The sequence below is a fragment of the Neophocaena asiaeorientalis genome, unplaced genomic scaffold (genome assembly GCF_003031525.2).
Source record: "Neophocaena asiaeorientalis asiaeorientalis breed wild unplaced genomic scaffold, Neophocaena_asiaeorientalis_V1.1 scaffold202, whole genome shotgun sequence".
In the NCBI taxonomy this organism is placed as follows: Eukaryota; Metazoa; Chordata; class Mammalia; order Artiodactyla; family Phocoenidae; genus Neophocaena; species Neophocaena asiaeorientalis.
This window is the reverse complement of record NW_020172627.1, coordinates 3,422,499-3,446,271: the sequence shown is the minus strand read 5'-3', so window position 1 is coordinate 3,446,271 and position 23,773 is coordinate 3,422,499. Positions and strand designations below refer to the sequence as shown.

At 39.2% G+C, this 23,773-nt stretch overlaps 1 protein-coding gene across 1 annotated transcript; it reads left to right on the top strand.

The window, feature by feature from the left end:
- The first annotated feature begins 15,583 nt into the window (after positions 1-15,583).
- On the top strand, positions 15,584-22,761 carry LOC112395734 (zinc finger protein 33B-like). The gene is given in 5 exon segments (XM_024739085.1): positions 15,584-15,779; positions 20,958-21,240; positions 21,242-21,615; positions 21,689-22,145; positions 22,219-22,761. Coding segments are annotated over 5 exon segments (1,752 nt in total). The 3' UTR covers positions 22,661-22,761.
- The last annotated feature ends 1,012 nt before the right edge of the window (positions 22,762-23,773 follow it).

Sequence of the window (23,773 nt, the reverse complement as noted above, 5' to 3'; positions counted from 1 at the left end):
CCCACGAGCCATGGCTGCTGAGCCTGCGCGTCCAGAGCATGTGCTCCGCAACGGGAGAGGCCACAACAGTGAGAGGCCTGCGTACTGCCAAAAGAACCCCAAAACACCCTAATTTCATTTAAATCATCATTACATAATGGTGTCTGATTTACATGTGATGTGCAAGAAAATAATTGAATTTACTTTTTTGCCCGTATTAATTTTAGATTTATCCAATTTCATTTCTCCACCCCCACAAGTTATGTATAAGAGGAGAATAAGGAAGGCAGTATAGTTGACCTTTGAACAGTGCAGGAGTTAGGGATGTGGTCAAAAATCCATGTATAACTTATAGTTGGCCCTCTGTATACACGGTTCCTCTACATACGCAGTTCTGCATCTGTGGATTCAACCAACCGTTGATTATGTAGTACTGTAGTATTTACTGTTGAAAAAAATCTGCATATAAGTTAGACTCACAGAGTTCAAACCCATTATGTTCAGGGTCAATTATACAGTTCTGACACAGTGACTTTTTACTATAGAGACTACCAACCATCAGCCTTCACATTAAAAAGTTGATTGGTTATACCCAACTCTAAGATTCTATTTAAATTATCTGTTTGATCTGGAGACAGGGTGGGATCAAGATGGAGTAGGAAGACCTTGAACTCACCTAGCCCAATGAACACATCAAAAATACAACTATGTATAGAGCAATTCTTCGTGAAGGAGACCTGAAGACTAGCAGAACAGCTCTTGTACAACCAAGGCTGTTGTACACAGAGTCTGGTAGGGAGGAGAAGCATCCTAGCCAGGATCCGCATCCGTAGCTGGTGATCCAGAAGATTGGGATGTCACAGGCTTGGGATCGTTTCTAAGGAGCAAGGAATTCACACCCCATATGAAGCATCCCAGTCCTGGGGTCTGGCACTAGGAAGACAGCCCTCTTAGTTGGTTTGAAAACCACTGGGGCTTACTGGAGGGCTGTAAGAAACTGAGACTCCACTCTTGAAGAGCACACACAGATTGGCTCCCAGTCGCAGCACAGACCAGCAGATTGAAAACTGGTGCTCTGGCCAGCCTGCCAGGACACCCCAGGGTACACTCCAGTCTGCACCAGGATCCCACTCCAGTCCCGCCTGAACTGGCATCATTCCCCATTAAGGTGGAGACTGCCATTGCCAACACACATGTATGCACTGGGAAAAAAGGATAGCCAGCTCAGAAGTGAAACTCCAACACCTTGGCCGCAACCTCACCTCTGACCAAAGCAAAGACTGCCACCACAATTGCACGTGTGCGAATGTACTAGGGAAAGAGCAAGCCAGCCTAGAGGTGGGGTTCCAACCCCTTGGGCCCTGACCCCACCTCTGACCAAGGTGGAGCCTGCCATTGCCGTCACGCATGTGTGCGTGCACTGGAGAAAAAGCAAAGCCAGCTCAGAAGTGCTGTTCCAACCCCTCAGCCCCAACACCACCCCTAACCAAGGCAGAGACTGCCATCATACCAGGAAGAAACTTACCTTCCTTAGGGCTCCTGCTCAAGCCCCTTGGACTTCCCAATAGGGTGACAACCACCACTAAGCCTGGGACAAGTCCCAGCTCACATCTGACTCCTGCTCTATTCCCTTGGACACTAGCCACACCTCCCATCAAAGCAGCTGCCATCAGCACACCCCAGGAGAAGACTGCTCCCACCAAAGCCACTGGGCTAACACAGACTGCATAAGGAGGCTCCCACAGAAGGACATGCCTACAAGACCATAATAGGTTACAGTTTCACCTAATTTCATAGAGACAAATAGAGAAAGTCAAAATGAGAAGACAGAGTTATATATTTCAAATGAACAGGGGGGGGAAAAACCCCGGGGCAGGGGAATGAAACATAATTTACCTGATAAAGAGTTCAAAGCAATAGTAAAACAAAAAACAACAATAAAACACACACACACATGAAACAGAAAACACACACACACACAAAAAACTTGGGAAAAGAATAGAGGAACACAGTGAGAAATTCAAAGAACTATGAAACATGAAAAAGAACCAGTCAGAACTGAAGAATAACTGAAACAAAAATACATTAGAAGGAATTAACAGGAGATTAAGTGATAAAGAATAATGCATAAGCAATCTGGAAGATAGAATACAGGAAATCAAATCAGAACAGCAAAAAGAAAAACTTTTTAAAATGAGGATATTTCAAGAGACCTCTGGGACAACATCAAGAATACAAACATTCACATTATAGGGGTTGCAGAAGGAGAAGAGAAAGAGGTTGAAAATATATTTGATGAAATTATGGCTGAAAACTTCCCAAACCTGAAGAAGGAAAAAATGTCCAGGTACAGGAATTACAGTCCCAAACAAGATGAATCCAAAGAGATCCACACCAAGACATCATAATTGAAATGTTGAAAGTTAGAGAATCCTAAAGACAGCGAGAGTAAAACAAAGATGCTTTTTTTTATTTTTGCTGCATTGGGTCTTTATTGCTGCGTGCAGGCTTTCTCTAGTTGTGGCGAGCGGGGTCTACTCTTCATTGTGGTGCATGGGCTTCTCATTGTGGTGGCTTCTCTTGTTGCAGAGCACGGGCTCTAGGTTCATGGCCTTCAGTAGTTGTGGCATGTTTGCTCAGTAGTTGCAGCACATGGGCTCAGTAGTTGTGGTGCACAGGCTCTAGGGTGCGCAGGCTTCAGTAGTTGTGGCTCACGGGCTTAGTTGCTCCGCGGCATGTGGATCTTCCCAAACCAGGGCTCGTGTCCCTTGCGTTGGCAGGCAGATTCTTAACCACTGTGCCACCAGGGAAGTCCATGGACTTGAATATTAGATGCTTTTTATGGTTAAATTTTATAGATGTGATAATGGTATTGTGATTACGTAGGAGAATGTCCTTACTCTTAGAAGATACATGATGACACTCAGGGCTGAAGTTTCATCACAAGTAAAGACATCTACATAAAGCAAATATGGCAAAATCAGCTATTGACTCTAGATATGTCTGCTCACTGAATCTTTCAAATTTTCTATTTGTTTGAAATTTTTGATAAGGAAGAACTGGGAAATATATTGACCAAGAAAATGTTTATATCGTTTACTGAAATATTGCTTGAATATCCCATTTGTGTAAAACGTCAAATAGTTGTGTATGTTATCTAAGGTAGATGAGGCTGTGTGTGATAACCAGTTTTTTTCAGTTTGTATTTTTACTCATCTAACAATTTTGTGTATTGCAAGTGTCAACTGAAAAAGAATGCACAACCTAAAAGTTGAGAGTTATGTTTTATGAGGCTGACATTCTTAGGACTTCAAGCCGGAGAGGCAGCATCTCAAGTAACCCTGAGAAAACTGCTCTGAGGAGGCGAGGGGCAAGCCAGGATATATAGGAGTTTTGCAACAAAGGGCAGGTAGTCGGAACAAAAGATTATCGTTAATAATAATAATAATTTTAAAAACTAGGTATCTCAAGTTAAGGAATTTAGCGCTTTTCTACGTATGGGAAGATGCAAGAGTCTGGGCTCACTGAAACCATTCCTTTGATACGCACCTCAGCGATCTGGGGCCAGTATCCTGTGTTTTCGAGTTTCCTCAGGTCTCACTGTGGGGAGTGGCTGCAGTCCGATGGCTGCTAGATGGCAGGTATTGTTTCCTTTCTAAGTTCCCTCAGGGCTCACCGGCTCACCCTCGGAGGTGGCTGCAATCGTTGATGACTATGACATCCTTTGTTTACTGACATGGCAGGCAATATTCCATTTCTCACAAGTAATTTTGAGAAGCTGGCATCATCACACTTTATCATGATTACTACTACCGCCAATGCCACCAGCACTGGGCTGCTGTGCCTTCCTGGGAGAAGCCCTGCTACCACCAGGTTTGTTTTCAAAGTTTGCACTGCGGGTCTCTTCTCTGGTCTTCCCTTCCACCCGCGTCACCGTCTGGGCTAGCGCAGCAACCGCCTCACACCGGCTCCCAGGCTGCGATCAAAGTGGCTCAGGTCCCACCCCCAGCTCCGGGGCGGGGCTCCAGCCGCAAGGCCGGTCGGGGGTAACACCTTCAGGGTCGACAGGCCCTCTGGCGCATGCGCCGCCCTGCGCGCAGCCTCAGTCGGGGTGCGGCGGGCACTGGAGCGCGGTTGGCGCTGGGCCGGTGCGAAAGGCGGCAGAGCTTGAGGGAGGGGCGGGGTTCAGGCCCTATCCCGGCCAGCGGCAGCTACTGCTGCAGTGGCTTGTTCGAGTCCGGTCCTTGTACGCTTACCCGCGCCTGCGGGTCCCCAGAGAGGGCGCCGTAGTGTTGGCGGCCACTGTTCTGAGGCCGCAGCGCACTCGGTGAGGATGGCAGGGACTCCTCGCCCTCCCACTGTATTAGGCACGGAAACTGACTCAGTGGCTAGCGAGTGCCTCAAGACCTCAGAGCCGGCAGAGGAGGCACATTCACATCTGCTTCCTCCCTAAAAAAACAATTTTGCCTAAACGTTGTACCCGTCCCTGCACTGAGCCAAAGGACATCGCTGTCAAGTATAATGTGGACTCTTTTCTCATGGGGCACTTGTATTTCTGGGATTCTTGGTGTCTCTTCGGGGGTCTGGGATCATAGTTCATAATGGTTAGTTCTGGGGCTGGTATGAACTGTCCAGCCTGTGTGTTTTCAATGGTTCTGATTTGAGTTTACTGAAGGACCCACCCAAGATTTGGGGGCACAGGGTGTTCCAAGATTTGGGGCGCTCATATAGGTTCCAACTAAAATGATTTTGTCCCTTAGGTTCAGGTCCTGATTCCTAGGAACAAAGCCGATCTTGTGAGGTAAAGAGGAATCCCACCTGGAAGATGGCTCATATGAGTGGAGACCTTCCACCAGGGCTGCAGAACAGAGGAGGATCAAGGCCAAGAAAGAGCAGACCCTAGATTTGCACAGCCGCTTGCTCCATGCACCATGTGATCCTTGTGCTCTGCAAGCCACCCGTCAGACTGTGAGAACCTGAGGTGTGAGCCAGGTTTCAGGAGAGGGAGCTGGGCTAAGGCAAGGGGCAAGTCTGCCCAGGAAATTATATAGTCTGGGGGAGAGAAATACCACCTACCACTAAGAAAACTTATCTCAGACCTTCCTAACAGCCTTTGACTTCTTTCAGATTCTCTATTCTTTCCAGTGCCTGAGGGGGCCTCACCCTATGCCCTTTATCACCTGTGACATTGAGAGACATGGATGCTTCCTCCATCCTGACTTCACAGACACAGGAAGTAGTGAAGGAAAGAGCTTCCTGGACTACTTGTTTCTGCCTAGGATGAAAGATGAAAACCACTGAGCCCAAGAGGATGAATGACCAGGTCATCCCATTCGTAGCAACCTAGCCAATAGTCAGATTTTCCGACATAGTTAAGTCAAACCCAGTTTCTATTAAAAGACTGAGAAACTACTGCCAAGGTAGTTCAGGACCAAAAGATGTTCTACAGGAGGACATTTTATCCTGCTAGTGTGTGGAGCTTATAGGTAGGAGGATCCAGGAGATGCAAGGCAGATCAGATCTCTTGTGATCTAGTCTTTCTTCCTCCAGCCCAACTTTGTAGTTCACTACGTGTTTCCTCGATCCACAGAAAATGAACAGATCTCAGGTGGTTTGTTTATTTTTTCCCTCCTTTGTTTACAGTGTCTTACATGAGATTTTTTAGGGTTAGTAGGTTAGAATGGAAATATAGAAATAGATGAAAGTCAACTTCAGGGATAATAGGAACACATCAGTATCAGGATGAAGTACTATGCAGTTATATGCAGGTTATATGCTATTACTAGCTATTCTATGCTATCATTGACCGAATTTGTCTGATTTTTCTGATAGTCATAGAAAAAATACAGATGTTCTTTGTTACATGATTTGCATTGGCCCTTAAAGAAATCATCATGTGAATTCCTCATGAGGCATTAAGAATTCTAAAGAAAATGTTCCTTTCCTAATCTTACTGTAGGTATCATAGTAAATAATCTTTCAGTGACTATGGGAAATGGGTGCAGCCAGCTGCTTGTAATTGCTCCTCAGGGGAAGCAGGACACTTTGTGCCAAAGGAGAACTCAGTCAATTGAGGTTTCCAGGGGCTTCTCACCGTGGTCTTGTAGACCTCTTCCTCCTGGTCCTGCTTGATCCGGGCATAGAGCCAGGGATATCTGCAAGAAAGAATGGATTATGTCACCTTCAGATAATCTTCTCTAATATTATGTATAGATTGTGCAGCAGATAGATTAAAGTTGTATTTTCTGGCACATGCTTCCCCAGTGCCCTTTTACGTTACAAACTGCATCACTTGTTGGGTCTGTCTGGTAAGGAACACTGGTGACCTTATTATGACAAATGTCATTGATCTTATAGTATTTGCCTTAATTGAGCATTCTATCCAGTTGACACTCATGTTCAGTCCCTTCTAGAAAGTGTTGATTGGTTTCTGGTCTCTTCCTCTGTGGTGATTTCTTTTCTCAATGGAGTCTTCTTCCTCTTCTTGCCTCTTATTACTGCTTCTCCCAAGGTGTCCATTATTGGTCCCCTGTTGTCCTCACTCTCCTGGTCTTGCTGAGTGATCTGTTTTCCTGTCTGAGGATGCATCATTTGCTGGGATGCTTTTCTGGCTCTCCAGCCCAGACCTCTCCCCTACCTTAGACCCAAATGGCCAACTCTCTGCTGGACATCTCTGTATAGCTCTTCTAAAGGCCCGTCATACTCTACAATCCAAAAGGAAAGTTGTTATTAACAGCTCCCCCCACTTTCTCCTTTATTTCCCATCGAATGTTATCACCAGCCAGTCCATCATCCCGGTGAAAAACCCAGTATCTATTTCTAAGTGCTGTCCTTTACCTGCTACCCGCATATCCAGTCAGTGATCAAATCTTGTTACATTCAAGTTGTTAATATTTCTTTCTTTTTTTGAAATTGAAATAAAGTGCACACAAATCCTCGGGGTACAACTTGATGAATTTTTCATACGTGCTACAGCTGGATAGCTATCACCCAGCTCAAGATAAAGGCCATTTTCTGTACCGCAGAAGTCTTCTTTTCTTTCCAAGACTGTACTTGCCCACTCATTCAAAGGTAATTATTATTTTGATTTCTGTTATCATATATTAGTTTTGTCTCATTTTAAACTTCATACAAATAGAGTCATGTAATATATAATCTGTTACGTCTGACTTTTACTCAACATTATGTTTGAGGTCATCCATGTGTAGCAGTAGTTTGGTTTTTTTCCCATGGTATGAATATACCAGTTCTGAAAGGATATTTGGGTTGTTTACAATTCTGGCTTTTGTACACATGTGCACTTGAATCTGAGGGATAGAAACCTAGGAGTGGAATTGATGGGTCATAGCATGCATACATATGTTTAACCTTGATAGATTCAGCCAAACGGATTTTACAAAGTAGTTGTACTGCTTGATACTCCCGCCAGCGGTATGTGAGAAGTTCTCTTGTGCCATCGCCTTGTTAGCATTTGGTATTGTTTGTGAGGTTTTCTTTTTCTTTTTTCTTTTTTAGTATTTGGTGGGTGAGTGTAATGGTATCTCATTGTGGTTTTAATTTGCATTTCTCAGATTGCTGATCATGCTGAGGATCTTTTCATGTTTTCTAACCATTTTCATATCTTTTTCTTTAAAGCGTGTATTTGTTTTGTTTGTTAAAAAAATTGATAGTTTTTCTGTGCTGTATTAACTTGGATGTTTATATTTCTAGATATGAGTCCTTTGTCAGATATGTGTACTACAGATATCTTCTTTAAGTTTGAGACTTGTTCTGAATTTTAATTAAGTCCAGTTTATCAATATTTTCTTTAATGGTTAGTGCTCTTTGTGTCCTGTTTAAAAAAATTTTTGCCCATCCCGAAGTCATAAAGGAATTCTCTTATATTCTCATCTAAAAATTAGAATTGTTTTAGCTTTCACATTTAAGTCTATCATCTATTTTGAATTATTAGATACATATACATATCTTTTTTTGAGCTGTGGCTAGTCAGTTCCCACAGTACCATTTATTGAAAAGACCTTCCTTTCCCCACAGAATTGCAGTGGTGTCTGTTAGAAATCAGGTGACCATATGTGTGTATCTCTTTTTTGATTCTTATTTCTGTTGCAGTTGCCTCTTTGTCTACCCTATGCCAGTACTGCCCTGCCTTATTATTTTAGCGTTATAAAAAGTATTCATATCTGTGGATATAAGTTGTCCACTTTTGTTCTTCAAGATTTACCGTAACTACTTTAAGTCCTTTGTATTTTTTTTTCTTTAATTAATTACTTTGGTTGCACTGGGTCTTAGTTGTGGCAGGCGGGCTCCTTAGTTGCGGCTCGCCACCTCCTTAATTCTGGCACATGGGCTCCTTAGTTGTGGCATGCAAACTCTTAGTTGCAGCATGCATGTGGGATCTAGTTCCCTGACCAGGGAATGAACCCAAGCCCCTGGCATTGGGAGCACAGAGTCTTATCCACTGCGCCCCCAGGGAAGTCCCAGTTCCTTGTATTTCTGTATAAACTTTAAAATCATCTTGTCAATGCCCTGCCCACCTTCCCACCCTTCCCTGGGAATCTGCTGGAATTTGGTATTGCATTGGATCTATAGATTGATTTGGGAGTTAGGTTATGTTAATATTGACTTGAATTTTCAACTCATGAACATGGCATTTCTCTTCATTTACTTAGGTCTCCTTTAACTTTTCTCAGGAATGTTTGATAATTTCCATGTGTACACGTTTTACTTCTTTTGTTAGATTTATTCTTAGGTAGTTGAAAAATTTTCTCCCTATTTTGGCGTTGCTAGTATATATAGTCAATTTTTGTATATTGATCTTGTTTTCAGTGACCTTACCATTTATTAACTCTAATATTTTATCTGTAGATTATTTTGGAGTTTCCTTCCACACAATTATGTTATATGGATATTTCTTACTTTTTGTCCCATTTAAAAACTTTAATTTCTTTTTCTTTATTGCTGTGGCTAGGAGCTACCATGGAATAGAATAGTACATACTTGTTTTCATCCCAGTCTCAAGGGAAGCGTTTCGATATTTTATCATTTAGGATGATACTTGCTGTAACATTTTTGGTAGATGTTCTTGGGGAAGTTTCATTCTACTCGTGGTTTGCTGAAAGTTTTTATCATCCAATGGTGTTGAATTTAATTATTGAGTTGATTGTATGGTTTTCTCCTTTATTCTTTTAATGGATTGATATTAACATACTGATTGATGTAATTCTATTAATGTTTTGATTTTCAAGTGTTAAACCAGCCTATTTTTCCAGGAAAAATTCCCACTTGGTCTTGATATTCTGTCATCTTTGAATGTATTTCATGACAAGTTGTTTAGGATTTTTGTCTTTCTTCATGAGAGAGACTTTTATTTACCTTTTTAATAATGTTTTTGTCATGTTTTGTATCAATTGTATATGGCCTCAAAGAAACATGTTAAGTATTTCCTCATTGTCTATTCCCTGGAAGTGTTTGTTGAAGATTGGTATTATTTATTACTTAGTTGTTTGTAAAAATTCACCAGTGAATTTATATAGGGCCTGGATTTTCTTTATGGAAAGTTTTTAAATTATAGATTTAATTTCTTTATATTAGGGAAATTATTTTTTAGAACATGATGTAAGTTGTAGTTGCTTCTTCCCAGTTTGTCATTTGTTATCCCCAGCTGGGAGCAGGTGCTTTTTGTCCCAGGGCAAAGCACAATCACACCAAGGGTTTCTCACATTTTGCTTTACTCTACACAAACTTCCACCTTAAAATTGCTACACTAACCCCCAGCGTTCCCATCCCCCTTACCTTAATACACTATGTATTGTGTATTAAGGCACTGCTCCAACACACTCTTCCAAAACACTTCTCATCCAACACTACAATTTCATTATTACTATGCTGTTTATTGTCTGTTTTTACCTTCCTGAACGAATATAACTCTCCTGAAGACTGGAGGGGGACATCATTGTTTTTCACTGTTGTAGTCTAAGTGCATAATAAGTATTGAAAAGTCGCTAAGTGAATGAATGAATGAACTTTCATGTGCCGTTTTGTTTTAGGTGTTTCCTTTGTAAGCACCATGTAGCTCAATCTTTTTAATCCAATCTAAGATTTTCTACCTTTTTGTAACAGACTTAATATGTTATTACTTGGGTGCTTCCTTGTCTTTTGTTTCGTGTTTTATACTTATTCATTCAAATATATATTTTTATACAGTGTGAGGTGTAATTTTTTTTTTTTACAAGTAGGCATTGTACCTATATTTGACTCAATTCTGGGACTTTTTCTTGTCACTGATGTATTTTTCTTTTGATTGGAGGAGCTTTGTAATAAAAAGTAATATCCCTTTATAGTTTTTATTTTGAACGTACCTTTTTCCCCTTTTGAATTAAAAACATTATATCTGGGGCTTCCCTGGTGGCACAGTGGTTGAGAATCTGCCTGCTAATGCAGGGGACATGGGTTTGAGCCCTGGTCTGGGAAGATCCCACATGCCGCAGAGCAACTGGGCCCGTGAGCCACAATTACTGAGCCTGCGCATCTGGAGCCTGTGCTCCGCAACAAGAGAGGCCATGATAGTGAGAGGCCCGCGCACCGCGATGAAGAGTGGCCCCCGCTTGCCACAACTAGAGAAAGCCCTCGCACAGAAACGAAGACCCAACACAGCAAAAATAAATTAATGAATAAACTCCTACTCCCAACATCTTCTAAAAAACAAACAAACAAACAAAAAAACCCCCCAAAACATTATATCCGGTATATTTCCTCCCCCTCTTGTAAAAATTTTTAGGCACGACAACCAAAAAATTGTTTGCTAAATTAAATTGTCTTAAAGTTTTATGTTAGTTTTCTTTCCCCCCAACCCCAGTTTTGCCCATTTTATGTATGAGACATACTGAAAAAAAATGCTTTTGGTTTAATTTAGTGTTCCTCATTTATTTTGGCTTTATTTTAATTTTATTCACTTAAGATTTTATCCTTATGTTTTCATACTTTTTTGATTTGTTTTTTATTTTTCATATTTCTTTTAGCTAAACATAAAGTTCATAATTATTTTCAGTCTTTATTTAAAAAATAAGTTAAAGACAATTTTTCTCTGTGACAGCTTTAGTTTTAGGTCGTAAGTTTTCATGTAATGAATTTCCCCCTTTGTTTCTTTCTAGGACAGTAGTAATTTGGATGTTGGTTACTTTTCTTTGATCTAAAGTTTTTAATTTGGAGAATGTCTTATTTTATGAGTTAATGACTTTTTAGTGAGTTTTTAAAATTTTGGTTTTATAGGTCATAATCAGACAAAGTAGCTTGTAAAACCTCTGATTTGTAGGGTTTAGCAATATTGTCTCTGAAAGCACAGCATAACATAACGATTATAAGTGGTGCTTTATTTTCAGATGACCTAGTTCAAATTTAGGGTGACCTTGGGAAGTTAGGGAACCTCTTTCTGCCTCAATTTTCTTATCTGTTAAATGGGAAAAATAGTATCTATGTTATAGGTTTGTCCTGAGTATGAGATAGTATGTATTTAAAATATTGTATGAAAGACATTTTTCTAAGTAACTGAATTTTAACTATCATTAGTAATTACCTGAACACGTGAGTTCAACAAACTCCATTTGATAGTCCTTTCTTGTTGATAGAGATATACTGCCTCTTACCGTGATCGTGGTTTGTTTTCTTTAACCAAATTATCTTGTAACTGTAGCAGTTTTTCTTTTATCTATTTGGACATATACAGATTTGACTTAAACCTTGATTAATTTTTACCATTTATCATTACATGGTATCTGCCTTTGCCCCGTTGAAGTTTAAGGCTGCAAATTCTGCTTAATCTGATATAAAAAAGACCATGCTTGCTTCCTTTTATTTGCGTTTTCTTGTAGTATTTTGTCCATTCCTTCTTTTTCAACCATTCTTTATCACTTTGTTTTAGATTTATTTTTTGTAAACAACAAATGGCAACATTTGGGTTTTTTTTTAAGACTAATATGGCATGTTAGTCTTGCATAAGAAATATATTCATTCCCATTTTCTGTGATAATTTGTATATTTGGTTTTATATATCTGTCTTAGTTTACTACATATTATTTTTGAGTATAACATAATGCAATATATATCATAATTTATACTATTAATTATACTTCTTTAGAATCTTTACTTTTTCTGGTATATTCAAATTTGTCATTGCTTCATTTTTCTTCTCTGTTAATTTGGTAGTTTTCTGATTTTTAGTTCTCATAGCTACCAACCCACACCTAAATATTATAACTGAGCCATATCTACTAACATATCAGATTATTTTGTTGCTCTTCTGCTGCTCCATGGTGTAGTGATTGCTACTCCTCTTCCTCCAGCCCCTCTTAGATGACCTTCGAAAGTTTTAATCCACCCATTACTCCTCCCCACACCCAGGCTCCATTTTAATAATAATTTTTTTTTTTTTTTAACGGTACACGGGCCTCTCACTGTTGTGGCCTCTCCCGTTGCGGAGCACACGCTCCGGATGCGCAGGCTCAGGGGCCATGGCTCATGGGCCTAGCCGCTCCGCGGCATGTGGCATCTTCCCGGACCGGGGCATGAACCCGTGTCCCCTGCATCGGCAGGCGGACTCTCAACCACTGTGCCACCAGGGAAGCCCCATTTTAATAATTTATCAGTATATTACTGGCTCTGTTCTTACGGAGAGTCTCTTCTGTTTCAGGAGGTCTTCTTTAATATTATGTTATACATTTCAAATCATGTTAATATTATCCATCTAGTTGTAACCATGTTTCAATAACAAGGTCTATTGTTTCTCACTCCTTCCCCTTGCTTGAGACTTGCTTGGCAGCTTGTTAGTACCTCCTTAGTGTTTTCTCTGCAGAGATTACAGGGGTGATTTATTCCTCGAGGCCCTGCTCATTTGAACACATCTGGTTTTGGGCCTGTCGTATGAAAGACAATTTATTTATGTATAATATTCCTGGATTGAAATTCTTTTCTCATAATCTCATTGTCTTTTTGCTTTCACCCCTGCAGAGGAGAAGTCCGAAGCTAGGATGCTTTTCTTTACTTTGTGAGTCAGCTGTTCTTTCATCTAGAAGCTCTTAAGAGTTTATCCTTGTCATTCAGAATTATATAAATGTATGCCTCAGTGTGTCTTTTCATTAATTCTGGGTTGGTGGTTTTCTTCCTTCAACTTTAGATATTTCACTCCATTCTCTCCTTGCTTGCATTGGATTCTGGCTTGGATTCTGAGAAGTCGGTTGTAATTCTTATCGTTGTTCCTTTGTAGGTAAGGTTCACATTCCACCAAGCCCTGGGGCCCAATACCACCCCCACCCCTTCTTTGCTTTTTTCAAGATCTTTTGTATTTGTTTTTCTGCAGTTTGAGTAAGACAGGTTGAGATGTGGTTTTGGGGACATTTATCTTGCTTGATATTCTCTGAGTTTCCTGGATTTGTCATTAATTTTTGAATGTTTGGTTATTACTACTCAGGTATTTCTTCTGCTCTGTTCCTTCTTCTTCTGGTATTCTAGTTATGCATATATTATGCCTTTTAATGTTGTGCCACAGTTCTTGGATGTTCTGTTTTTTCATTCGTTTTCTTTTCACATTTCAGTCTGTGAAGTTTTTCTTGACCTATTTTCAAGTTCATTGGTTCTTTCCTTGGCCTGTTGTGTGATGAGTCCATCAGAGGCATTCCTTGTTTCTATTACTGTGGTTTTGACTTGGAGCATTTACTTTAGATTTTTTTCTAGAATTTCCATTTCTCTGTTTATATGACTCATTTATACTTGAATGTTGTCTGATTTTTTTCATTCAACTCTTTAACATGTTAATTATCATTATTTTACACTCCCTGTCTGATAATTCCAACATTTGTGTTGTATCTGAGTCTGGTTCTGATTATTACTTTGTCTCTTCTTCGTGTGTTTTTTATTACTTTTTGGTATGTATTGCAATTGTTTTTTGAGAGCTGGACATTTATCTGGTGATAGAACTGAGGTAAATAAATTTTTAGTGTGAGGATTTGTGTTAGTCTGGCTAGGAGTTGGGCTGTGTTTAATGTTTGTTGTAGCTGTAGGTGCCAGAGCCTTCAAATTCCTTTAGTGTCCTTGTTTTTGACTTCCCTAGATCACTGGTTTTTCAGCTTTGGTGTCTCATACCTAGAGGGCTTATTAAAACACTGTTCACTAAGTCCCGTGCCCAGAGTATCTGTTTCTTTAGATGCCTTAATCTAATGCTGCATAAGAAAGCACCGCAATATTTCGCAGCTTAAAGGCAACAAGAAACACTTATTGTCTCACGTAGGGGTCTCATGAGGCTGCAGCCATCTGAAGGCTTGACTGGGGCTGGAGGATTTGCTTCTGTGATGGCTCACTCACATGGCTAGCAAATTAGTATTGATGTTTGACAGGAGGCCTCATTTTTTCCCCATGTAGACTTCTCCATAGGGCTGCTTGAGTGTCCTCATGATATGGCCGCTGGCTTTACCCAGAGAAAGTGATCCATGAAGGAACAAAGTGGAAGCAGCAGTGTTCTTCTGTGACTTGGCCTCATTGGTCATACTCTGTTATTTCTGCAACATTCTGTTGGTTACAAAGGTCAGCCCTATTTAATGTGCGAGAGGATTGTACAAGGGCATTGGGGGAGGAGGTGATGACCATCTTGGACACTGGCTATCATAGTAGGTCTGGAATGGGGCTTGAGAATTTTGCATTTCTAACAAGCTCCCAGCTGATGCTGATGTTGTTGACTTATGGCCCACACTTTGAGAACACTGCCCCAGGGAGTACCCAAGAAAAGCTATTGGAATGTGGGAAGGAATTATTAGCATATTGGTGTTCAGATATTTGTGTTTTAAAATAAGAATGAGATTTCATGTACATATAAAGATATAAATAGCCATGCTGGATGAGTGCTCAAACTTTAATTAAGGGGTAAATGATCAAATGTTTTGAAACCCTTAGGCTGGAGGACATATCCACAATAACTTGTAATCTTGCTTATAATCTTGCTCTTAATTATGTCTGTGAGGCTTTATCTTAATACATCTCAAACCCTTTTCTCCTACTGTATAGTTCCATTAACTTATCAAGTATTCTTTTTTTTTTTGAGCCATGTGTTTTCAAATTTATCAAGTATTTTTTAATGCTTCCATGCCTTTTTTTGTGTCGTTGGCCCATATTTATAAAGAATATGTGATTCATGTGTCAAGACTTAATACTCTACTCCTCAATAAAACTCAACCTGATAATACAAAATAAAACTTAACATTTCTTCCCCCTTTGCAACTACCCATTTACCTTTCAGAGACTTTTTATCATTGCTTCTATAAAATTTGTTGCAGGTATTTATGTTTAAATATGTTTTCTGACCTGATTATACACTCCTTGAGAGCAGGATTAACCTTTTATTTTTCTTTGTATTCCCAGAAATTGGGACAGTTCCTGGAACACTGGCAGGAACTCCTATGCTCTTTGTATGAATTAAGAAATTAATACACTGGCAAGACCTTATACCATGATTCCTCATTTTCCCACAACATATAGTACTGAGAGAAGGGATCCTACATTGCATTTTCTCTTCAACTATTAATTGTGAACATGACCAGGTGTTAGATCCCCAACATATTGCATGCTATCCAGTTCTGGTCACTGTAGATTGAACACAGATGTGCTGTTTCAGGGGCCAGTGTCATTTGAGGATGTGACTGTGGGCTTCACTCAGGAGGAGTGGCAGCACCTGGACCCTGCTCAGAGGACCCTGGACAGGGACGTGATGCTGGAGAACTATAGCCACCTCATCTCAGTGGGTAGGGATTGTATAATTTGCAACTCCAAACAATATTTGTTTCCTTTTTAGCTGCTGATATAGGTGGTTTCTTTGTAGAGATTAATAATTTATAGATTTGAAATTCAGGAGTCAAAGGTGATCCCTTTCGGGCACTACAAAGAACACTTGTGTTCTCTTCCCCAGTGAAATGTTCCAGTGGATTTATTTTCGTGCAGGCTAACTTTGTCCTCCTTTAAAGGTCCTGAACCTCAGGCCACCTGGTCCAAGTCCTGTGTCATTTTCCATTCACAAGGTATTGTGTTACCAAACCAGAGGTGATTTTCAAATTGGATCAAGAAGAGCCATGGATGTTAGAGGAAGAGTCCCAAAGTCAGAGCCACCCAGGTGAGTTAGCATAGACGTTACTGTATCCTGGGAGAAACTGGATCCCAGGGAGTTAGTTCAGATGTTGGCATGTTTGAGATTTTTTAGGAAATTTTTTTTAGAGTTAATAGAACTTTGGAAGTGACCAAGAATAATTGGCCTTCGTGCCTCAGATGCATATATCACCCTGGCGGATAAGAGCTAAATGGTTTCTTTTTGGGTTTTCTTCCAAAAATCCAATCCTTGCCTCTCTCATTTTAAATATTTGTTGTTCTTTCTACATCAATTTCATTTGTCGTCTTTTAATCATATATTATGTATTAATTCACTAAGTATTAATTTGACATCTACCATATGCCAGGTTTGTCTGTGTGCTGGGGTTGCAACTGCTAACAATATAATGACTGCATTTTAGTGGCAAAAGAGAATGAAATGTGGTGCTCTTTATGAAAGTGATCAGGAAAGAGCCTCTTTAAGATCAATATTATAATTAACACAGATCTGAATGGAGGGGGCCAGTGGATTTTGAATATTCCAGCCAGATGGTATACCCTGTGCCATGAACTTGAGGCCGGAGTGTTTAGTGTCTGCAGAACAGGATAGCATTTGCCAGGATGAATAGAGATCAGAGAGTTAGAGATGATATCAGAGAGGTGGTTGGTGCCAGTATTTGGCTTTACTGGGTATCGAAAGCTCCTTAATTCTTTTTTTTTTAAAGATTTATTTATTATTTATTTAATTATTATTATTTTGCTGCATCAGGTCTTATTTGTGGCACGCAGCATCTTCATTGAGGCATGTGGGCTCTTTCATTGAGGCGTGTGGGATCTTTCATTGTGGTGTGTGGGCTCTTTGTTGTTGTGCACAGGCCTCTCTCTAGTTGTGGCGGTGGGTTTTCTCTTCTCTAGTTGTGGCTTGCACGCTCCAGGACGCATGGCCTCTGTAGTTGTGGCGTGCAGGTTCCAGAGTGCATGGGCTCTGTAGTTTGCAGCACGCAGGCTCTAGTTGAGGTGCATGAGCTCAGTAGTTGTGGTACGCGGGCACACTGTGGCATGTTGCCCCACGGCATGTGGGATCTTAGTTCCCTGACCAGGGATTGAACCCGCATCCCCTGCATTGGAAGGTGGATTCTTTACCACTGGACCACCAGGGAAGTCCCGAAAGCTCCTTAATTCTAATTGAGATGGAGTCATTGGAAGGTTTTGAGCAAAGGAGCACATGTGCTGATTTGCTTCATGTATACCCCTGGCTGCTCCACAGTGGAAATGTTGACAGAGGGGGTGGGGAGGAGGGATGAGTAAAGTCAAGGAGAGCAGTTAGCAGTTCTCCATGTGAGGGATTGTGGTGCCTTAATACCGGCTTGGAAATAGAAAGTAAAGTGACATGATTGGATTCTTGATATATTTTGAAGTTGTAGCCAAAACAGGATATGTTGTTAGATTGGATTATGGGTATGAGAAAAAGAATAATCAAGAGAAAAACTGAAAGGTTTTTTTTCCTGAGGCACTAGATGTCTGGTAGTACCTTTAACTCAGACAGGGGAACTTGAAGAGAAGCAGTTCTGGGAGGAAACAAGTAAAGATATGGGTATGTTTATACAAATATTATCTGTATAAATTACAGATGATCCCCAAATTACAGTGATTCAACTCATGATTTTTTGACTTCATTTGTTCAAAAGCAATACCCATTCACTGGAAATTGTACTTTGAATTTTGATCTTTTCCCTGGGCCAGCGATATGTGGTGGTAAGATACTCTCTTGTGATGCTGGGTAGCAGCAGTGAGCCGTAGCTTCCGGTCAGCCACATGACCACGAGGATAAACAACCTTACAACCATCCTGTACCCATACAACTGTTAGTACAGTATTCAGTGAACTGCATGAGATATTCAACGCTATTATAAAATAGGCTTTGCATTAGATGATTTTGCCCAACTCTAGGCTAATGTAAATGTTCTGGGCACGTTTAACGTAGGCTAGTCTAAGCTATGATGTTCAGTAGATTATGCATTTTTGACTTTTGATATTGCCAAGTTACAATAGGTTTATGGGGACATAACCTCATTGTAAGGCAAGGAAGATCTGTAGTAGCAATGTTCTGTTGAGTATAAAAACAACAAAAATAAAATATTGAAAAACAGTAGCATGTAAATAATTTATCAGTTGACCAGACTGGTGTTCTAAAATCCTTTTATTTTTTAGAAGTGTTGTTGAGTTAAATATGAATGGTAAAATTTAATGAGTAAATGCTAGCAGAAAGTAATGTATAACTTCTAAACTTTTGAAGGTAAGAAAATAGAAAAGAAAAAAAATATATATATTAGATCAGACCAAAAAAGAACAATGAGAGGGGAAAAGCAAATAAAAATTAGAATAAGTGGAAACTGTAAGTGAAATGAAGGAAACCAACCTAGATATTTTAGTAATTACAATACATTCAAAAGGACTAAACCCTCTTGTTAAAAGACAGATATTGTCAATCTGGATTTTTTACAAATATAGGTATATGGTGTTTGAAAAGTACATATGAAATATAAAAAGAAATAATGGACTGTATTCCATTATTGGAATGTAGAAAGGAATAGTGATATACTTCAAATATTAAACAAAATAGAATATTAACCCTTGGTATACCATCAGGGATCCAGTGTACCCAATTTTTGTTTTTGAATTTCTTTTTGAAGCAGTTCTAATTATTTGCAAGGGTTGTTGTTTTATGACTTTCATAATTTCTTATAAATTAAAATAAAATTTTAACTTGAATGAACAAAGAGAAAATTTACTTATATTTTTAAATGGAATAAAACTCATTTTATCTTGCAGTTTCCACATGGGTGACTTGGTCCCATTTATAAATCTAAGAAATAAGGGATTGTTGTGATCTTATTTTAAAGTATTTTGAAATGTTTTGCTACTTCATCCCCCTGGCAATTATTCCAGCATTACTCATCAGTTATGTTCAATAGTGCTAAAATACACTAAAATATAAGAAAATGAATGATGGAATTTCTTGGAAGGATAATGCAATAGTGAAGTAAATCCTCACCATTATATCATCCTTCAGTTTTCTTATTCAGTTCTATGAAGTATTGCTTCAGCTGTAATGAAGGAAGGGATGAAAGCAATCTGGAGACCTTACTTGTTGTTTCTTTTTAAATTTTTATTTATTTATTTTTTGGCTGCGTTGGGTCTTTGTTGCTACATGTGGGCTTTCTCTAGTCGCAGCTAGCAGGTGCACGGGCTTCTCTTGTTGCAGAGCACGGGCTCTAGGCATGCAGACTTCAGTAGTTGTGGCTTGTGGGCTCAGTAGTTGTGGCGCATGGGCTCAGTTGCTCCATGGCACGTGGGATCTTCCCAGACCAGGGATCGAACCCATGTCCCCTGCATTGACAGATGGATTCTTAACTGCAGCACCGCCAGGGAAGTCCCCCTTATTTGTTCTTTCTTTCTTTCTTTAGATTTCATTGAATATAGTTGAGAATTTAGAATTTTTATTTTCTGCCTTTAGTTGCAAAGGGCAGAAAATTGACATAAGAATACTTTCCACAATTATTAGACAAATCAGAAGATGAGTGTAAAGAGATAGGGAAAAGTACTCTAGACTCTAATAACAGTGGATAATTGATTGTATAAGTGAAATTCAGACTGTAAGGTTTTTTTAAAATCAATTTTATTTATTTATTTAATTTATTTTTGGCTGCATTGGGTCTTCGTTGCTGCACGCGGGCTTTCTCTAGGTGTGGAGAGTGGGGGCCACTCTTCGTTGTGGTACACGGCCTTCTCATTGCGGTGGCTTCTTTTGTTGTGGAGCACAGGCTCTAGGCACGTGGGCTTCAGTAGTTGCGGCACGCAGGCTTCAGTAGTTGTGGCTTGCAGGCTCTAGAGCGTAGACTCAGTAGTTGTGGTGCACAGGCTTAGTTGCTCCGCAGCATGTGGGATCTTCCTGGACCAGGGCTCAAACCTGTGTCCCCTGCATTGGCAGGCAGATTCTTAGCCACTGCACCACCAGGGAAGTCCCCAGACTGTAAGTTTTAGATGATATGCTAGATGAATAAAGATGTGCCTCTGATCCTGTTGTAAGAATAGCCTGAATGTATACTTCATTTAGGCACTACTATTCATTGTGAATCCCCATGAGAATGCAAATATAGCCTAGGCAATAGTTTTCCTTTTAACTCTAATGAAAATGAGTACTTTCTGAAATTTTAATTTGGTGGTGTTATGTGGAATAGAAAAGAGGAGGATGAGGTTATAATCATGTACATTAGTGAGGCTCTTGCTTTGATAATGACTAGGCCCTGATTTAATTGTTCCGAGTCTAATTGTTCCTTGATATCTCCCCTTACCATCATTGTCTATTAATTTTCCTTGTGATTCTACTTAATATTTGTTGAGTTGTTGGGCTGATTCTATTACCTGTGAAGTTCCCTACCCCAAGATTAAGCAGTCATTCAAACATTTTAAATTTATTGCTTGTGTTTATTTCAAATTCTCTATTTTTGAATGTCACAGTTAAAACAAATTGAGGTATAATTGGCATACAACATTTTAGTGTCAAGTGTACAATGTAATGATTTGATATTTGTATATATTGCAAAATGATCACCACAATAAATGTTTTTGAAGTGTCAAATTATTGCATTTTGTTGCCAGATTCCCCATTTTTCACTACTGCAAGTTATTTATTTATTTTTCAAACCTAGAGGAGCAAAGCAGTATGCTCTTGAGATTACTTTCATCGCAAATGACTGGGCTAGAATAAGACATATGAATATGTCTTCTCTTCATAAGAAATATATTAACATGTATAAACTATGGCAAATTATTTTCATTTCTATACTTCTGCATAGTTGACCTGATGGAGAAGAGCCAGGAAAAGGAAGACCAGCATTGGTGGAAAGTTGATTTTGTCAACAACAGAACACTGACTAAAGAGAGAAATAGTGTATTAGGAAAAGCATTTTCTCTGTGTACAAACTCTATTTTATCAAGAAAAATACCTGGTAAATATGACTCATAGGGAATGAATTTGGATTCTCTTTCAGAATTAATCATTAGTAATAGACACTCCTTTGTAAGGCAGCTTGATGAGTTTAATACACATGGGAAATTACTCCTCTGTACAAAGCACAGGTCATTCTAGAGAGAAATCTTTAGAATATGATAGAACTGGAAAAGCCATTAGTCAAAATAAGGACAAATTTCAGCATCAAGATACTCAAACTCTGAAGCTTTCTTCTGAATATAGTGAATGTGGGAAAGCCTTCAATGAGGGGGCAACTTTCATTACCTATAAGGGAGCAAGCTCATGGGAGAAGCCCTATGGAGGTAATGAACATGTCAAAGCCTTTTCTGATAGACCAACATTCACTGTTCATCAGGGAACTCATACAAGGGAGAATCACTATGAATTGAATGATTGTGGGAGGTGGTCTGTTGGTGAGAAGTCAACTTTAAATAAGCACTATGGAGTTATCATGGGGAAGAGATACTGTGAGTGTATTGAAAGTGAATAGTTTCAGAAAGAAGTCACTCCTTCAGCGAATTTATAAAGGAGAGAAAACCTTTAACTGTTATGAAGATTGGGAAGTATTCTGCAAGAACCCAAATTTCTTGCAGCATCAAGAAACACATATAGGGAAAGAAGTCTATAAAATTAATCAGTGTGCTACTGCATTTTACAAGAAGCCAAAGCTTCCTACATATCAGAAAACAGATGTAAGAGAAAAACTCTATGAATGTAGTGAATGTGGGAAAACCTTCAGCCATAAGTCATCTCTCATCCTACATCAGAGGATACACAGAGGGGAGAAATGCTATGAATGCACCAAATGTGGGAAAACCTTTGGGTATAGGTCAGGCCTCACAGTACATCAGAGAACACACACAGGGGAGAAACCCTATGAATGTAATGAATGTGGAAAAAATTTCTGTGAGAAGTCAAATCTCCATGTACATCAGCGAACATACAGAGGGGAGAAACCCTATGAGTGTAATGAATGTCAGAAAGCCTTCAGTGATAGGTCAGCTCTCACAGTACCTAAGGGAATACATACCGGGGAGAAACTCTATGAATGTAAGGAATTTCTCCCAGAAGCCAAACTTCATTAATCATCAGAGGACTCACACAGGAGAGAAACCCTGTGGATGTCACAAATGTGGAAAATTCTTCTCTGTGAAGTCGAAACTGAGGGAACATCAGAGAACACACACAGGAGAGAAGCCTTATAAATGTAATGAGTGTGGGAAAACTTTCTACCATAAGTCATCCCTCACAGTACATCAGAGAACCCACACAGGGCAGAAACCCTATGAATGTAACCAATGTGGGAAAACCTTCTACCAGAGTCATTCCTCACAACACATCAGAGAACACACTACAGAGAAACAGTACAGGTGTAATGGAACATTTCACCAGCATCTCGATTTCAGTAAACAGCAGAGAGCACTAAGAAGAAACCCCTGTCAACATCCTGAAACCTTCACCCTCTTGTTGGACTCATTGCATAGCAGAAACAACCTGGGACTGAGGTGGGGGACCCAGTATATATGAGAAATCTTTTTGCCTAGAAGTGACATTTCATTGAGTAACAAATAATATTTGATAACTTTATTAATATTTTGAAGATGTTACAGTGTCAAAAGAAGTTTAAAAAGGAGGCCTGGGCTTCCCTGGTGGTAAAAAAAAAAAAAAAAAAAAAAAAAAAAAAAAAAAAGGAGGCCTTTTGCAGAATATAAGTATGCTATGTAGAGAAACTTTTCACGATAGGTTTGCTTATTGGAATGCAGCATTGTAGTAGGAAGTATATGTATATTTGCTTAATAACTCATAAAGTTTTTATTTCATAATTTTAATATGAATATGAAGTGTATAAGTTGTCCCATACTTAATACCTATGTAATTTTTGGTTTTAATTGAAATTTTTATTGAGATAATTATAGATTGTAAGATGCAGTTGTAAGAAGTAATACAGAGAGACCTCATGTACCCTGTACCCAGTTTCCCCCAATGGTAACATCTTGTAAAAATATAGTACAAATATCAGCCAGGATAATTACATTATTGATATAATCCACCAATTAGTTCAGAATTTCTCAATTTTATTTGTACTCATTTATGTGTAGGTATATTTAGTTCTGTGCAATTTTATCACGTGTAGGTTTATGTATCCACCATTGGCTGTGGCATCTGTTGACTGTGTTATCTATGACCACAGATATTTCATGATATTCAGGGGTTATTAGTTTCTCCGGTATTATAATTATGTTTTTCAAAAGAGTCTCTATATTTTAGAGATAGAAAAATAACATATGCTGCAGCATTCAGATAATTGAAATACAGGCAACAATACCATGAGCTTGGAGATATACATATATTTAATTGGATCATCTGTTCTTTCATTTCCAGGATTTGTTTATATAACTTGTATATTTATTTGTTGACTACATTAGGTTACAAATACCTTCTCCTAGACTGTGGCTTATCTTTTAATTTTATTTATGCTATATTATACTGTATAGAAGTTTTAAGTTTTGATGCAAATATAACAATCTTTTCTTAGGTCTTTTTGCTCTTTGTTTAAGAAATTCTTTTCTAGACTGAGGTTGCAAAGATATTCTTCCAAAAGACTGAAGTTTTGCTTTTCATGTTTATAATGGAAAAGTC